The sequence below is a fragment of the Budorcas taxicolor genome, chromosome 7, assembly GCF_023091745.1.
Source record: "Budorcas taxicolor isolate Tak-1 chromosome 7, Takin1.1, whole genome shotgun sequence".
In the NCBI taxonomy this organism is placed as follows: Eukaryota; Metazoa; Chordata; class Mammalia; order Artiodactyla; family Bovidae; genus Budorcas; species Budorcas taxicolor.
In genome coordinates, this window is record NC_068916.1 from 10927910 (window position 1) to 10946771 (window position 18862).

The 18862-nt window shown below is 38.5% G+C and overlaps 2 protein-coding genes across 2 annotated transcripts; both read right to left on the reverse strand.

Annotated features, from left to right (window-relative positions):
* Positions 1-5592: 5592 nt before the first annotated feature.
* Positions 5593-6540, reverse strand: LOC128051645 (olfactory receptor 7A10-like). The gene has a single exon (XM_052644279.1). The coding sequence runs from the start codon at positions 6457-6459 to the stop codon at positions 5593-5595; it is 867 nt and encodes a 288-aa protein (XP_052500239.1). The 5' UTR covers positions 6460-6540.
* Positions 6541-16866: 10326 nt separating this feature from the next.
* LOC128050458 (olfactory receptor 7A17-like) lies at positions 16867-17883 on the reverse strand. The gene has a single exon (XM_052642709.1). The coding sequence runs from the start codon at positions 17854-17856 to the stop codon at positions 16867-16869; it is 990 nt and encodes a 329-aa protein (XP_052498669.1). The 5' UTR covers positions 17857-17883.
* Between the last annotated feature and the right edge of the window lie 979 nt (positions 17884-18862).

Here is an 18862-nt window from a genome sequence, read left to right on the forward strand (position 1 = left end):
CAATCTAATCATGAATGAGGAAAGAATATTAGCAAATATATTTCATGCCAGGTAGTGGCAGCTGCTATGAAGTGTTCACCCAGATGGTTTTGAATTTTGCCTGCAATGCAGGAGACCTGGGTTCAATCCCTGGGTTGGGAAGATTCCATGGAGAAGGGAATGGCTACCCACTCCAGTATTCTTGCCTGGAGAAGCCCATGGACAGAGAAGCCTGGCAGGCTACAGTCCACTGGGTAGCAAAGAATTGGACATGACTGAGCAACTAAAACTCACTTTCATAAGAGAGAGGGCTGCTATTTTTTATTGGGAATTCAGGAATCCTGTAAACAAAATGATATTTTAAAAGATACTTCAGTGAGAACACAGCAGGTGACAAGAAGTTATCAGGGTGCCTTAAAGGAAAAGAACCTGTGAAAAAACCTGAGGGTCTTTTTTTCCCCAGATATCCAAGTTTCAAACTTTAACCATTGTTTGGGAGAATGTAAGAAGGAGGTGATGAAGGGTTGTATTAGAGGATGCTGAAGAATAAAGTGGCTTCCCTGCTATTGTTAAAACTTCAAGACACGGGGAGTCCCTTGTCCATCTGTTCTTTACATTGTGTATCCCCTGGATACCCAGATTAACTAATAAAGCAGAAAAAAATATGTAAATGATAAAAGAGATATCACCATGATATCAAGTCACATTATCGATTCAAATCCCACTATAAAAATAAGCAAAGGGAATAAATCCACAATTTAGAAATGGAAATGCGTAATATACAACAATAGTGGGAGGTTTTTAAGGTGAAATGGTAAAAGAAACTTCTAAACTATATTAATAACAACTTTTGAGATTAAAAACGGCACTGCATCTTGGATCTACCACATATTAACTGTTTGAATTTCGAGAGGCAACTGAACCATTCAAAAAGTTTACATCTTTACCCAAATAGTGGGAATAGGGGTATTTATCCTCCTGAAAGTGTTACTCACTCAGTCGTGTCTGACTCTTTGTGACCCCATGGACTGTAGCCTGTCAGACTCCTCTGTTCATGGAATTCTCCAGGCAAGAGTACTGGAGTGGGTTGCCATTCCCTTCTCCAGGGGATCTTCCCAACCCAGGGATCGAACCCAGTTCTCTCACATCACAGGCAGATTCTTTCCCATCTGAGCCATGAGGGAAGCCCCTATTCTCCTAAGGAGGTGGTTGACAATCTATGTAAAAAGATTAGCATGAACACTGGGCTTGGGTCCCTGTGTCATATAGCAGCTCCCCATTACCTCTCTTGACAGTTTATATAGGTCAATGCTAGCAAACTCTGGGCTCTGGGCCCAGCAGGTGGCTCTCAGGAGACCTCAGGTAAACATGCATGGATTTTATCTTCTTGGACCCTTTCCTGCAGTACCGCCTGGATTCGCCAACTCACCTGGATGGGAGCTCTGAGAGGAAGATCGCTGCGAGAAGGTCCAAACCCTTCCTGGATGGTACTAATGAAGACTGAAGCTCTGGCCCCACAAAAGACAGTGGAAAGGAGGCTTGCATGAGTCTCCCAACCAAACTTAGGACTCTAACAGCAATAACCACGGTCCATTCAGTGCAAAGTTGTACAGACTGAGGGATGCAGCAGAGGATATATTTACAGCTCCCCCATCTACTAATCAGCACATTTTCCCTCTTTCTACTCCAATCTCTAGGCCCATGATTTCCCTATGGGACACTGGTCTGAACAGGGAAGGGAATGTCCTGGAGATTCTGTGTTCCCAAGAAACCAAGATAGAGTCAAGAGAATCCACTGCTAATTAAGATTGTTCTTCCTCATGCACTTTGCTGACTTCTTCAGTCTAACCTTTGAAAAATGCCTCATCCCAAACCTGATTTTCTCCAAGTTTAGGAATAGGTTACATCCCTTCCTGGAATAGATCCCTTGACTCTTCAAATATTGACTTGTAGTAGAGGCACAACCCCTGATGTCTAGAAAAAATTGTTCTTCTCCGTGTTCCTTTGATATAAACCTTGAGCACTGTACATCTTGGCTTGGTGCCACATTGTCCAAAATCACTAGGAATTTCTTAATTATATCACAAGTTGAGTTCTGATTTAATCCCTCATATTGAAATGTTTGCTTATTGTAATTTATATTCATTTCCTACTATAGTCTGAATGCAAAGTAGGGAAACAAATAGATTCCTCCCTCTAGCTTCCAGAGGAAATCCAGCCCTGCAAACATGTTGATTTTAGTCCAGAGAAACCCGTATCAGGCTTCCGAACTCCAGAATTGTCAGAGCATAAATTATTTATTTAAATCACTGGTGTGGTAATTTTATCTTAACATTAGAAATTGAATACACATTTTTTTTTCCCAGTAAAATTTTGTTCAGAAAATGGAGATTACACTTCTCAGTTCACTTACTGAGCTTCCCCTGGGGAAAGATATTTTGTGTTATAATCTCATCTTAAGTGGGAAGAGGAAATTTAATTTCAATCTGGGGATATTCAGTCTCTTTATCTGATAGAGATTTTCTCATGGCATAAATATAAACTTGCTTCATATTGTGATGTCCATGAGGCATTAAGATAGGAAAAGTAATTATTTAATTTGTTGTCTACCATTTACAGTATATTTTGTGCCTAATTTTCTACATTATTTGATTTTATATTCAGTCTAGCATTCATTATTTTTACATGTATCCTCTCCATCTTTCTCTCACATTTCCTCTCAACATAAAACATGACACTGTGTACAAATCAGTGTGCATATGTTTATTTGAAATAAAACTTTATATAAATGAACACATATACACATGACTATCTTATTTGAAGACTTTATTTGGACCCATCAAAATATATTCACACATTTCATTTGTTTCTTCCAACCTTTGTCTGAAGCTATGTTTACTATCCCACATTTTCTTCCGAAACAAGGACTGTAAGGCCTGGGAGATTAAATTTTTGACAATTTCCTAAAAATGATATTAGGGTTATTGTGAACTTTCTTGAGCTATACATAAACAGAACTGTGCAGTGTGTCCTGTTATTTCTGTAAGACTTCTATATTTTGTTAAAAAGTACATTTTAACTGTGTGCAAATTATAGGGTGTAAATAATGCCGGTGAGTCTATCATTGCTGTTGTCCAGTCACTAAGTCTTGTCCTACTCTCTGTGACCTCGTGGACTATAGCATGCCAGGCCCATCTGTCCTCCACTATCTCATGGGTTTTCTCAAACTCATGTCCATTGAGTCAATGATGCCATCCAACCATCTCATCCTCTGTTGCCCCTTCACCTCCTGCCCTTAATCTTTCCCATCATAAGTGTCTTTTCCACTTTTCCAATGAGTCAGCTCTTCGCATCAAGTGGCCAAAGTATTGGAGCTTCAGCTTCAGCATCAGTCCTTCCAATGAATTATTCAGGGCTGATTTCCTTTAGGATTTAGTTTCATCTCCTTGCAGTTCTAGGAACTCTCAAGAGTTCTCTCCAGCACCACAGTTCAAAAGTATCAATTCTTTGGTGCTCAGCCTTCTTTATGGACCAACTCTCACATCCATACATGACTAAATAAGTCTGCTGCTGCTGCTAAGTCACTTCAGTTGTGCCTGACTCTGTGCGACCCCATAGATGGCAGCCCACCAGGCTCCCCCATCCCTGGGATTCTCCAGGCAAGAACACTGGAGTGGGTTGCCATTTTCTTCTCCAATGCATGAAAGTGAAAAGTGAAAGTGAAGTCGCTCATTCGTGTTTGACTCTTAGCGACCCCATGGACTGCAGCCCACCATGTTCCTCCATCCATGGGATTTTCCAGGCAAGAGTACTGGAGTGAGGTGCCATTGCCTTCAGGAAATAAAATACAGCTGGGCATGGATCAAAGAGGAACCTGAAACCCGGGTACCCGATTCATACTGAGCAGTGGTAGTGGATGTCTCCTCTGCCTGTGAAAAAGGAAAATGTAGATATAGGGACTCTAGTACTAAATTAAGGCAATTCATACTTGATGCACTGTTTTTTACAATAAAATAGAAGGTAAAATAGGTGAATAGCAGAAACTGATAATATATTTGTTCAAGAGAGAAGAGCACCATGACCATATCCTACATCATTAATGAGATGTAGAAGCACAGGGTAGAGACCCAGATAGACTCTTGACGAGAACAGCGGAGCTCATGACAACATTTCACCATAGAATCTGATCATTGGCTTTTTGGATATCTGGCATAACATTAGCTAACTTATCTCTAATCAAAGTGAACAGAATTGAGGGCAATGATAATAATTTGCTGCTGCTTACTTTTAGCTTGTCATCATATATGAAGAAAACATTCATAGCTTCTTTCCAGACAGCTGTATTAAAATGATTATCTTATTAGGATTCCTTTCCAGGTAACCAAGAATGATTGAAAGGATATGCATTTTTGTGTAGGAAAACTAGTGACCCTGATTTATATGCCTGGACAAGAATTCAAGCTCTTGCTTGAGGCATGCTTTGACCAGAAAGATGAAGAGATTTCTGACCATTAAGGGGGTATTTAATGAAAGATACTGATGATGATTAATCATGATACATTTTAAATCAGGGAGTTATTTCATTTAGAGCAATGCAAGGAGGAGCCATATTATCAGCAATATCAATAGAAGGAACATGACAGGCTTCAGTCCTTGGGGTCAAAAAAAGAGTCAAACACAACTTAGTGACTAAGCAACAACAACAGTTCAAGGTAATATCAATTCACCTTTTTATTCTAATTTTTATGCAGAAATCACTAAGGGACATGTATTTGATAATCGTTTTTAATCAAGAGCTAGTGTTGGTGCTCTGTACACAAAGGTGAGTTAGAGAAGAGGAGTACCCTAGTCAGGAGAATAAAAACAAATAACCTGTTATAAGACACTGTATGTTAATTTATATTATTATGAAAAGCAGCTAAGTTAATAATACACTATGACTGGTGAACATATAGTGAAAAACTGTGGTCTCAGATTTTCCTGTCATATAAACTTATCAACTGACTCTTCGGTAAGGACCCTGATACTGGGAAAGATTGAAGGCAGGAGGAGAAGGGGACAACATGGAAGAGGACGAGATGGTTGTATGGCATCACCAACTCAATGGACATGAGTTTGAACAAGCTCTGGGAGTTGGTGATGGACAGGGAAGCCTGCCATGCTGCAGTCCATGGGGTCACAAAGAGTCAGACATGATGGAGCAACTGAACTGAACTGTTAAACTATCAATTGTCTCGGGTGCCAAGTGTGTTTTTTTCATAGAGTTTGTACAACCTAGTACTCTTAGGAAACCTAAGGAAATATTGCATGGGATTACATTTTTCATTTGAGAAAAATTATGAAGAATTGCATATAGTCCTATGAGATAAATGGGAATGTCCAAATATTTCTTTTTCAAGATTGCAAATAAATTAGGAATAATAGGAAGACAACAAAGGTGAAAACTCTCAATATCACAGAGAGAAGAAAGCTTAATAAAGTGAATTAACTTGTATAGATAAACGGAACCCAAAGAAATAAAAATTCCAGAAATAAATAGAAAGAGCAAGTTCTACCTTCAAAATGAAATTTTAAAAATTCAGCATTTAAGGCTCTGAGTTTTAAGCCCTGCAATCAGTGGCAGTTCTTCAGCCCCAGGACACTTAACTCTTTATTAGTTTCCTTCCCAAATATTTTCAGAGCTTTTTTAATGTCTTTATCCCTGAGACTGTACATGAAGGGATTCAGCATGGGTGTGACCACACTGTACATCACCGAGGCAATCATACTTGAATGTGAGCTGTGAGTATCAGCAGAGGTAAGGTAGACTCCCAGGACTGAACAAGAGAATAAGGAGACAACTGAGAGATGAGATGCACAGGTGGAAAATGCTTTATACTTCCCCTGAGCTGATGAGATTCCATTTATGCAGGCAATTATCTTAGAGTAAGAGTAAAGAATAGCAGCAAGGGAACCACCACCCAGCACCCCTGATACAAAATATACCACCATGTCACAGATGAAGGTGTCAGAACAGGCAAGTTTGATCATCAAGTTGGCTTCACAGAAAAAGTGTGGGATTACCCGCTTTGTACAGAAGGACAACTGCACCACCATTAAGCTTTGCATCAGGGAATATAGGAAACTCATAATAAAAGATGACAGAATCAGGAGACCACAGAGCCGGGGTTTCATGATGACCATGTAGTGCAGAGGGTGACAGATGGCCATATACCGATCATAGGCCATCACAGTCAGGAGGAAGACGTCCAATCCCCCAAACAGTAAGAAAAAATACACCTGGGTGATGCAGCCTTCATAGGTTATGACTTTGCTGTGAGTCTGGATGTTCCACAGCATCTTTGGGATGATGGTGGAGGTGAAACAAATGTCTGCAAAGGACAGGTTGGAGAGGAAGAAGTACATGGGGGTGTGGAGGTGGGGGTCTGAGCTGACGGCCAGGATGATGAGCAGGTTTCCAAACACAGTGATCAGGTACATGAAGAGGAGAAGTCCAAATATGAGGGGCTGCAGTTCTGGTTCATTTGATAATCCCAGAAGTAGAAATTCTGAAATCTGTGTATTATTACTAGGTCCATAATATTGATGTGACAACTAGGAAAGAAAAAAATATATATATATACATATGACTAATTTTCATACAAATGGGCATTACTAAAATAGGTGGAATTTTACAACTAATATTTTTAAGTTAAGCTACATATATATGTGTGTGTATGTGTGTGTACATGCATACTAATTGGCTCAGCTGTGTTCCACTCTTTCAACTCCCATGGGCTGGAGCCCACCAGGCTCCTCTGCCCATGGAGCTTTTCAGGCAAGAACACTGGAGTGGGTTGCCAATATATATATTTGCTACGGAATTCATCCTGTTAAATGGGTCTCTATGACTTCTTTGTCTATGAATTTTTGTCTTGGACTTTGCCTTTCAAAAATCCCTATAGTCCAATCACAGAGAAAGACTGTAAGCAAATATATGCCACGCTGGGTGGTGTTAGGTGCTATGAATAAAGCAAAGATGCAGGTATAAAAGTGAGTGGATGGCACTTATTTTTCACGGAGAGTTCAGTTAATCTGCTAACTAGATGATGTTTGAAAACAGAATTTAAGGAAGACACAACAGGTGACAAGAGTTTATCAGGTCATGTACATGTCCTGTAGGTAAAAGAACCTGCAGTGATACTGAAGATCTTTTTCTAGATATTTAAGCTCAAAAGTAAGCCAGTGTTCAGGGGAATGTAAGAGGGAGGGTGATAAAGGGTTGTGTCAGAGGATGCTGAAAAATAATGTGACTTCTGTGCTATTACTAAAACTTCAAGACACAGGGACTCCATCATCCAATGTATTGTTCCTTGCTCTCTGTACATCTGCTTGATGCTCAGAATAACTAATAAAGCAAATATATGTGTATAATATATATATATACACATATACATCTATCTATCTATATATATGTTAGTCTCACAATCATGTCTGACTCTTTGTGACGTTATGGACTGTAGCCTGCCAGGCTCATCTGTCCATGGAAGTCTCCAGGCAAAAATACTGGAAAGGGTAGCCATTCCTTTCTCCAGGGGAGGATCTTCCTGACCCAGAGATCAAACCCAGGTCTCCTGCATTAGGGGCAGATTCTTTGCTGTCTGAGCCACCAGGAAATATATGTATATACATCTCCAGATTGAAAAAAAAAAGAGTTATATCTTTATGATAACAAGTCATCCTATCAATTCAACATCCCACTAGAAAAATCAGTGGAGAGAATAAACCCAGAACTTGCAAATGGAAATGTACAATATACAAAAATAGTGAAAGAGTTTTAAAGGGAAATGGTAAAATACACTTCTAAATTGTATTAAAAACATACTTTTGAAATTAGGAAACCTTTCATCAAATCTTGGATCTACCACATAGTATCTATTTATAAGAGGCAATTTAATCATTCTATATTTTTACATGTTTACCCAAATAATGGGAAGAGTTGCATTTATCTTCCTGAGGTGGTTGACAATATATGCAAAAAGATTAACCTCACCTTCTTATTTGCAAAAGAATGGTTGTCAGTGGTGATGAGTCTCCACGTTGAGTCCTGTGGATGACAGGGCAAAGAAAAATCTGCTTGATGCAAGTGTTTAAACAATAAATAGGAAGCTGACCCTGCAAGATGAATGTGCAAAGGGGAAAATGATGAAAGAAAGTGTGAAAGAGTATCCAGGAGTTTTCAAACTGTGAGTAGCACAGCCACAGCATCGAATATTAGGCAGACATTGAAATATTGAATGAGCAAAACACTAGTGCACTGGAGGCAAGTCCATGAGGTATTAATGAGTAAGAAGGAACAGTGGACACAAGGAAGAAATAAGACTGCACTAAAATATAAAGAGTGTGTATGACATGCACATAATTCTATTTATTTATTTGAATATAGGATACAGGATGCTTGGGGCTGGTGCATGGGGATGATCCAGAGAGATGATATGGGGTGGGAGGTGGGAGGGGGATTCAGGATTGGGAGCTTGTATACACCCGTGGTGGATTCATGTCAATGTATGGCAATACCAATACAGTATTGTAAAGTAAAATAAAGTAAAAATAAAATTTTTAAAAAAGTATATGAAAATATACTTTAATATATATGCAAATGTATATATTATATATAGATTGTACATCTATAGGAAAAGAAGTTTAAAAAGAACAAAGAATTTATAATGTAGAGAGTGTTGGTAAGAATTCAATTAGACTAGAATTAGTGGTTTTTACACAGGTTAGGAAGCAACAGTTAGAACTGGACATGGAACAACAGACTGGTTCCAAATAGGAAAAAGGAGTACATCAAGGCTGTATATTGTCACCCTGCTTATTTAACTTCTATGCAGAGTACATCATGAGAAACGCTGGACTGGAAGAAACACAAGCTGGAATCAAGATTGCCAGGAGAAATATCAATAACCTCAGATACTCAGATGACACCATCCTTATGGCAGAAAGTGAAGAAGAACTAAAGAACCTCTTGATGAAAGTGAAAGAGGAGAGTGAAAAAGTTGGCTTAAAGCTCAACATTCAGAAAAATAAGATCATGGCATCCGGTCCCATCACTTCATGGGAAATAGATGGGGAAACAGTGGAAACAGTGGCTGACTTCATTTTTCTGGGCTCCAAAATCACTGCAGATGGTGACTGCAGCCATGAAATTAAAAGACACTTACTCCTTGGAAGGAAAGTTATGACCAACCTAGATAGCATATTGAAAAGCAGAGACATTACTTTGTCAACAAAGCTCCGTCTAGTCAAGGCTATGGTTTTTCCAGTGGTCATGAACTCTCATGGATGTGAGAGTTGGACTATAAAGAAAGCTGAGCACAAAGAATTGATGCTTTTGAACTGTGATGTTGGAGAAGACTCTTGAGAGTCCCTTGGACTGTAAGGCGATCCAACCAGTCCATCCTAAAGGAAATCAGTCCTGAATATTCATTGGAAGGACTGATGCTGAAGCTGAAACTCCAATACTGTGGCCACCTGATGCAAAGAGCTGATTCATTTGAAAAGACCCTGATACTGGGAAAAATTGAAGGCAAGAGGAGAAGGGGACAACAGAGGATGAGATGGTTGGATGGCATCACCGACTTAATGGAAATGGGTTTGGGTGGACTCCGGAAGTTGGTGATGGACAGGGAGTCCTGGTGTGCTGCAGTTCATGGGGTCGCCAAGAGTCGGACACAACATGAATGACTGAACTGAACTGAACTGAATCAACCATATGAAGCAAAATTGAATGAGAATCCATCCGAAACTAACTCATACAGCAAAATTATATAATAAAAATTTGACAGTAACATCATGGGTCTCTGGCTTGGAAATGTAAGGATATAAGAGAAGGTCTTTTAAACTCATGGAAGAAGCAGTGCAGTGTAAGGATATATGGGAAGGTCTTTTAAACTCGTGGAAGAAGCAGTGCAGTGCCTGGTTTTATTTTCATCCTATATTAAAATATACTGATTCATATAAGTTTATGCAATGCAAGAGACACGGGAGATGAGGATTTGATCCTTTGTTTGGGAAGATTCCCTGGAGGAGAGCATGGCAACCCACTTCAATATTCTTGTAAGGATAATCCAGAGACAGAGGAGCCTGGAAGGCTACAGTTCATAGGGTCGTAAAGAGTCAGAGATGACCTAGTGACTGAGCACGCTTCCATACATACAGAAGAATATTCACTTTCATTTTTGTTTCTGTCAAAGATCTTCAAGAATACTAAAGTGACAGCTCAGTTTTTCAGTAAGGAAAAATATGGAGAAAACAGAATAGACTGAGTGATATATTCGACCACACACTATGAATAAACACTGAGAATCCCTTACATATACACTTGTACGTTCATAAAAGAACTCAGTTTTAAACAGAGATTTAGTAGAAAAACTCCAGTTCCTTGTTTGGAACAATGTAATCAAAAACAAGGTGGGATGATTTGGGAGAATGGCATTAAAACATGTATACTATCATGTAAGAAACGAATTGCTAGTCTAGGTTCAATACGGGATACAGGATGCTTGGGGCTGGTGCACTGGGATGACCCAGAGAGGTGATATGGGGAAGGTAGTGGGAGGGGAGTTCAGGGTTGGGAACTCATGTACACCTGTGGTGGATTCATGTCAGTGTATAGCAAAACCAATACAGTATTGTAAAGTAAAAAAAAAAAAAAAAAATTCTTCAACACTTCCAACACAAATGTAATGATTTTGTATAGGCTATAATAGAGAATACAAATGAAAAAGTAATCCATAGACAGTATTCAGCTTCACAGAAAAATAATTGCAAAATAAAGCTATTGAGCATACTGCTTTTTAATTCTCAAAGATATTTTTAAATCTGAATACCCAAAGTGAAACAGAGATAATGTGACATTAATGTATCATGAACTTTTATTACAAAGTAATATTTGCAAGAAATACATTGGGTCTGGATCTTTCTTACAAATATAGAAATGTTTCAAAAGTAGCCCATCTTAAAAATTTTTTTAAAAAAGAGAAATACCCACAATTCGTTGGACTACCTCCACACCAAATGCTTTGTATTTACTTCCTTTTTCTGCAAAACCCCTTAGATAAGTCCTGCTTTTACTAGAAGCACTGTATGCCAGCCATTCTTGACTCTAATGGGTTACCTTCATTGAATAGTCAACAGTCACGCCTGTGAAGTTCACGCTCACGTCCCTCTTCAGCATGATAAATAAATATATTAATTTGTTAATCAGAAAAGCAAACAACTAGAAATCTCTTAGCACTGGGTCCAGCAAGTGGCTCTCAGGTGACCTCAAGGATATGCTCTTAGATTTGACTTTCTCTTATCTTTTTCTGCACTACGTCCTGGACTCACCAACTCACCTGGTTGGGCACTCTGAGAGGAAGGTCACTAAGGGGAACTCTGAACTCCTCCTGGATGGTTAATGATGGAGACTGAAGCGCTGGCTCCTCAAAAGACAGCAGGAAGGAGAGTGGCAAGAGTCTCCCAGCCAGACTTAGGACTCCAAGAGTAACTACCACGCCCCCTGCAGGCCAAGGTTGTACAGGCTGAGGGGTGCTGCAGAGGAGATGTTTATAGCTCCGCTTGTCTGCTCATCAGCACATTTCTGCCTTATTACTCCAAACCCTAAGCAAATGCTTTCCCAGGGGGACATTAGTCTGAATACGAAAGGGAATGTCCTGGAGATTCTGGGTTTCCAAGAGACCAGGTTAGAGTCAAGAGAATCCACAGTTTATTATCACAGTTCTTCCTCGGGTACATTCTGAATTATTCAGTCTAATCTTCCAGCACCTCATCCCAATCCTGACTTAAGATTTTCTCCAAATTTAAGACTACATTACATACTTGCATAGATTAGATTCCTTGAGTCTATAAAGTGTTTTGTAGTAGAGTCACAGCCCCTGATGTCTAGAGAAAATTGCTCTTCTCTTTAACAAGGACAAGGAGGAGAACTTCATTCCTTTGATATAAACCTTCAGCTCTGCACACCTCAGTTTCATGCCACATTGTCCAAAATCATTTGGAATTTCATAATTATATCACAAGTTAAGAATTATCATTTAGTCCTTCACATTGAAATGTTTGTTAATCATAAGGTATACATTTGGATTTTTTTTCCTCTATAATATTTACTCAGAATAGGAAAGTAGTTATGTTCTTCCTTATAGCTTCCAGAAGAAATCCAGTACCACAGTCATTTTGACTTTACCCAATGAGACTCATTTCAGTCTTTTGACCTCCAGAATTGTAGGAGCACAAATGTGTTTGTTTAAATCATTAATGTGGTAATTTTACATTTGCATTAGGAATTTGCTATAGATATTTATTCAGCTTCCCTGGTGGTTCAGTCGGTAATCTACCTACAATGTAGAAGACACCAGTTCAGTCCCTGGTCCAGGAAGATCAGGTGGAGAAGGAAATGGCAACCCATTCCGGTATTCTTATCTGGAGAATCCAATCAACAGAGAAGCCTACAGTCTGTAGGGTCACAAAGAGTCAGATACGACTTATCAACTAAACCACCACCAACACCATAGACATTTAGCCAATGAAATTTGGTTCAAAAAACTGAGATTACATTTCTGAATTTATTCATTTAATTTCCCCTGGGGAAAGACATACTGTGTTGTAATCTCATCTTAAGTAGAAGAGGAAATTTAAATTCAACTTGGGGATATTCACACTTTCTAAACGATAGAGATTTTCTCATTTCATAAATGTAAATGTGCTTTAGATTGTGATGTCCCTGATACACTAATATAGGAAAAGTAATTATTTAATTTGTTGTCTACCATTTATGCATATTAACTCTTCTGATCCAAGGACATATGATATTGCTCCATTTATTTGTGCTTACTTCCATTTCTTTCATGGAAGTCTTAAAAATGGTTTAGTGTATAGGAATTTGACCTCTTGGTTAAATGGATTTCTGAATATTTTTGCATCTTTTTTGATGTTATTGTAATTGAGAGTTTTCTTTTCTAGATTGTTCATTGTAGTGTATATAGACATCATTGATTTTTACATATTGATTTTCTATCCTGCAAAGTTACTGAATTTGTTTATGTGTTCTAATGCTTTTTAATGGAGCCTTTAGGTTTTCATATAGATAGATGGATAGATAGAGAAACTTATCTTCTTCAAACAGACAAATTAATGTTTTTCTTTTCAATTAGGATGCCTTATTTTCTTTCCTATGTACTCTAACTGGAACTTTCAGGACTATGTTGAATAGAAGTGGTAAGAGTGGACCCTCTTGTCTGTGTCTGATCTTAAAGAATATGTTTTCAATTTTTCACCAGTCACTATAATGGCATCTATGGGCTTTTCATATATGGTCATTTTACTGTTGAGGTTCATTCATTCTATATTCACTTTGGCACAATTTTTATCACTAAACAATGTTGAATTTTGTCAAATGATTTTTCTGCATCTATGGTTATTAACATATGATGTTCACTTTTAATTCCATTCATATGGTATATTACATTGATTGATTTGCTTTTGCTGAACCACACTTGTGTCCCAGAGATTAATCCCATGTGATCCTCGGTTATGATCCACTTAATGTTCCACAAAACTTGTTTTTGTGGATACAAGTATCTTGTTTAGAAATTTTTCATGTATATTCACCCAATATATTGGACTGTAGTTTCCTTTTTCCTTCTTTAAAGATTTTTGAACTTTTAAAAATAGCTTTATTGAGATATGATTCATATGCCATACAATTCACCAATTTTTAATATAAATTTATTTATTTTAATTGGAGGTAATTACTTTACAATATTGTGTTGGTTTTCCCATACATCAACATGAATCCACCACAGATATACACTGTTCCCCATCCTGAACCCCCCTGCCTCCTTCCTCCCCATACCATCCCTCTGGATCGTCTAATATCATATATGAAACGAATCACCAGTCCAGGTTCGATGCATGATACTGGATGCTTGGGGCTGGTGCACTGAGACAACAATTCACCAATTTTATATGTATAATTCAATTTTTTAACACATTCTTAGATACCTACAACCGTCAACAGTTTTAGAACATTTCCTGATAGAATTCATGATGCCGTTGTTAGAATCTGCTTATCTATGATGCCCTTCAAGAGTCCTGGCTGCTGTTATTCCAATCTCTCCCCACCCCCTTGTCATGAAGTTTATGTCAGTTTCCTGGATGGGCATGTAATAACTTAGTCTCCTGCACAGCTGGGGAAGCTGGACTGTCACTCATATGCGCTCACGTTTTTTGCGGGAGAAATCACAGGACAAAACATTGCACATGGCATTGACCTGTTCCACCTCAGGGGAGGCATGATGCCTGAGAAACTAACTAACTTGAAACATAAAGAAAGACAGATATGTCTTTCTCAATGAGAGTCATGAATGCAGATGTGAGAAACAACTTGCCTGGAAAAGACTAACATAGAAGCAGCAAAATATGTAATATTTTACGTGTTTGCATGAAATATTAATCAATTTCTAGAGGTCAGGTATGGATTTGCTGTATGAGAAGAAGTACATTGCAGGGGGTATTATTTCACTGCAACTACTAGATAGTGATGCTAGTTGGCAGACCAGGCAAAGCTGATTGTCAAATGAAGCTCTTGGGCAAAGGACTCCAGAAGCTGGCAGTTTGTAGTTGAGCTGAGAAATCTCATGTATGGAAAGAATCAAAATGATACATGTGGGACACACCAGTATCTAATATAGATATAAATAGCATGGTTCATCCCTTGGGGATTTGTTGAAAATCTACTATTCTTGAATTTATTGATGTGAGGTGAGCACACAGGTATGGAGTGAGCACATTGGGATGATAGAATCATACACAATGCACACAATGTTGTACTCAGCTTTATGGACTTATGAGCATCTGAATAGTGATCAGAGCACATCCAGCGATATAATTTCACTTGATAAAAAAGGCATTGTAATAAACTATATGATTTAGGATATCTTGTTATGCAGCAACAGCTAACTGAAACAACAAAGCAAACAGTAATGAGAGCACACATAACAATCTACTGCTTTTTATTTTTGGCATACATTTGATTTGGGGACAATATTCATGATTATTATTTAAACTTGTTTCAGATAACTAGATTATCAGTTGGTTCATTGGTTTCTCCTTAATGAGGAAATTCAAGTTCTGTTCTAAGAAACTTGGAATGGTTGGAAGGATATGCACATTGTGCCAAAGCAAATGGTGATCTGGAATCACATGACTAAGTAGAAATTTCAGCTTGCTTGTGAGTCATCCTTTGATCATGAAGACTGAAGATTCCTGAGGAGGAAGGACATATGAAATGGATCGGCTTGATATTGTTCATTCACTGCTCATGATTCTTTAGTGGTTATGATGAAATTTAGAAAAGTGAAGATCCTTCATTCAGAGCAACAGAGGAGTCATAACTGTAATCAGGACAGGAAATTTTAAAGTTAAAATTGAGTGATCCAGGAAAACAATTATAAAACACACCAACCAATCACTAACTCCAATGTATAGACTCCCTCTCTCTTGGACACCAATTTTCCACTTTTCAGTGAGTAGATGTATAGATAGAATTCTTTTACATGTAAGGTTGAAAATTTGCTATGACATATTTAAAGTTATCTGTGACAATAGGACCATACTGTTGCTGTTGTTCAGTTGATGTTATGTCTGACTCTGTGACCCCATTGACTGTGGCAGGCCAGGCTTCCCAGTCCTTCACCATATACTGGCATTTGTTCAAGCTCATGTCCATTGAGTTGGTGATGTCATCCAACCATCTCATCCTGTCATTCCCTTCTCCTGCCTTCAATCTTTCCCAGAATCAGGATCTTTTCTAATAACTCTGCTCTTCACATCAGGTAGACAAAGTATTAGAGCTTCAGCTTCAGCATCAGTCCTTCCACTGAATATTCAGGTTTGGTTTCCTTTAGGATTGACTGGTTTGATCTCCTTGCTGTTAAGGGACTCTCAAGAGTCCTATCCAACACCACAGTTTGAAAGCATCAGCTCTTTAGTGCTTGGATTTCTTTATGGTTCAACTCTCACACCCATACATAACTACTGAAAACACCATAGCTTTGACTATATGGACCTTTGTCGGCAAAGTAATGTCTCTGTTTTGTAATATGCTGTCTTGATTTTTCATAGCTTTTCTTCCAAGGAGCAAGAGTCTTTTAATTTCATTGCTACAGTCACCATTAGAAGTTATTTTGGAGCACAAAGACCATATTAGGTCAGTCTATTTATTCCCATCTGCATTTCAATATAGATTTTACTGGGAGATACACATTTAATGATGATTTTTAATAGATGACTATGGTAGATACTAAGGATACTGGTTGAACAAGCAGCATATAACCCCAGAAGAGCAGTTATAAAACTCAAATAGTATGAATAAAGTTGATATTATCAAGATACCATGGAAATAAGGTTATGATACAGACAAAAAATGAAAGACTCAAAATAACAAACTGGTTTGGATTTCACTCTGCAATGGAATTATATAGGTTACTCTAGCTGCTAAGTGTGGTCTTTCTATGTGAGTGATACAACTCAAGACAATTCTTTATGGAAAATTAAAAAAAAATTACTTGGGAAGATAGCTCTCATTTAAAGGGAAAAACTGAGGAACAAAAAATTTTCCCATGAAATACATAGAAATTTTCAAATATTTCTTATCCAATTTCAGAAAAAAGAAACTTAGAGAAGTAAGGAAAGATATACATTTACCAGACAGAATAGAAAGCTTAATTAAGTGACTTACTTAAATTACATGAAGAAGTTGAAATCAAAGAAATAGAAAGACCAGGAAATATATATAAGGAATAACAGCTCTTTCTGCAATCTGATCAAGAATCATAATTTCTGCCTCTAATGCTTTGAGTGCTGTAATAACTGACACTTCTTCAGCCTCAGGACAATTGGCCCTTTTATAGCTGCCATCCCAAAGAACCTTCTTAGAAATCTCTTTATGTCTTTATTTCTCAGACTGTAGATGAAGGGATTCAGCATGGGTGTGACCACTGTGTACATCACAGAGGCTGTTGCACTTGAGTGTGATCCATGGGTAGCAGCAGAGCTTAGGTACACTCCTAAGCCTGTACAATAAAACAAGGAGACAACTGAGAGGTGAGATGCACAGGTGGAAAATGCTTTATACTTCCCCCGAGGTGATGAGATTCCACCTATGGAGAAAACTATCTTAGAGTAAGAGTAACATATCCCAGTGAATGGACCACCACCAAACAGCCCAATTGCAAAATACATCATCACATTATTGAGAAAGGTATTAGAACAGGCAAGTTGGATCATCTCTTTGAATTCACAGAAAAAGTGGGGGATTTCCAAGATGGTACAGAAAGACAGTCGTAATGACAGTAAGCTTTGTAACAAGGAATTCAAGGCACCTATTAGCCATGATATCAGCACCAGCAGTCCACAGAAAACAGGGTTCATGATGACCGTGTAGTGCAGAGGGTGGCAGATGGCTATGAAGCGGTCATAGGACATTACTGTCAGAAGAAAGTTGTCCAACTGTACAAACAGTAGGAAAAAATACATCTGGGTGAGGCAGTCTTCATAGGTAATGACTTTGGTTTGAGTTATTATATTCAGCAGCATCTTTGGAATAGTGGTGGAGACGAAACAGATGTCTACAAAGGACAGGTTGGAGAGGAAGAAGTACATGGGGGTGTGGAGGTGGGAATCTGAGATAATGGCCAGGATGATGAGCAGGTTTCCGAACACAGTGACCAGGTACATGGATAGGAAAAGGCCAAATATGAGGGGCTGCAATGCTGGTTCCTTTGAAAATCCCAGAAGAACAAATTCTGAAATTTGTGTGTTGTTGCCGGGTACCATGTGGTAGTGATCACTACTAGGACAGAAGAAAAATGACTAATTTTTACACATATAGACCTTAACATAGTGAAATGCTGTAAATTATATTCAGTCATTTTAAATGGCCTTCTGTGACATCATAAGTGTAATCAATTCATTTCAGTTCAGTCGCTCAGTCGTGTCTGACTCTTTGCGACCCCATGGCCTGCAGGCCACCAGTCTCCTCCATCCATGGAATCCTTCAGGAAAGGATACTGGAGTGGGTTGCCATTCCCTTCTCCAGGGGATCTTCCTGACTCAGGGACTGAACCCAGGCCTCCTGCATTGCAGGCAAACTCTATGGTCTGAGCCACCAGGGAAGCTGTGACAACAGTGAATAGAAATTCCCATAGGCAGGTTTTCCACCAACAGGTAATCTTATTACACAGTTTAAATGCAAACTTCTTTCATACATTTGAGGAATTTATGTTGAATACTGTGTCTTGGCCTTCTCAGGTGGCTCAGTGCTAAAGAATCCACCTGCCAATGTAGTAGATGAGAGTTCAATACCTGGGTCAGGAAGATCCCCTGGAGAAGGAATGGCAACCCACTCCAGTATTCTTGTCTGGGAAATCACATGGATGGAGGAGCCTGGTGGGCTATAGTCCATGAGATTGCAAAAGAGTCAGACTTAAATTAACTATTAAACTACAATGATTGACTGTATTATGGGCTAAAATTATAAGATGCTGATGAAACTCCCAATGATAAATGATAAAGAAAGAATATAAATTAGCAGACAAAAAGCATATACCTGGTGACAGGTTTTAGGGGAAAAAAATAAGTATAAATAGAGTGAATGGAGGTGTTACATTTTAATGCAAGTTGAAGATCTGCAAACTAGGAGAAATTTGAACAGAAGCCTGAAGAAAGACAAAACAGAGACACAAAATTACCTGGTGGAAGAGTGTGCCCTGTTGGAGAAAGAGTCAGTGCAAAGGTCCTAAGTATGTCACTTGTTTCAAATTCTAGACTTAAAAGGAAGCCA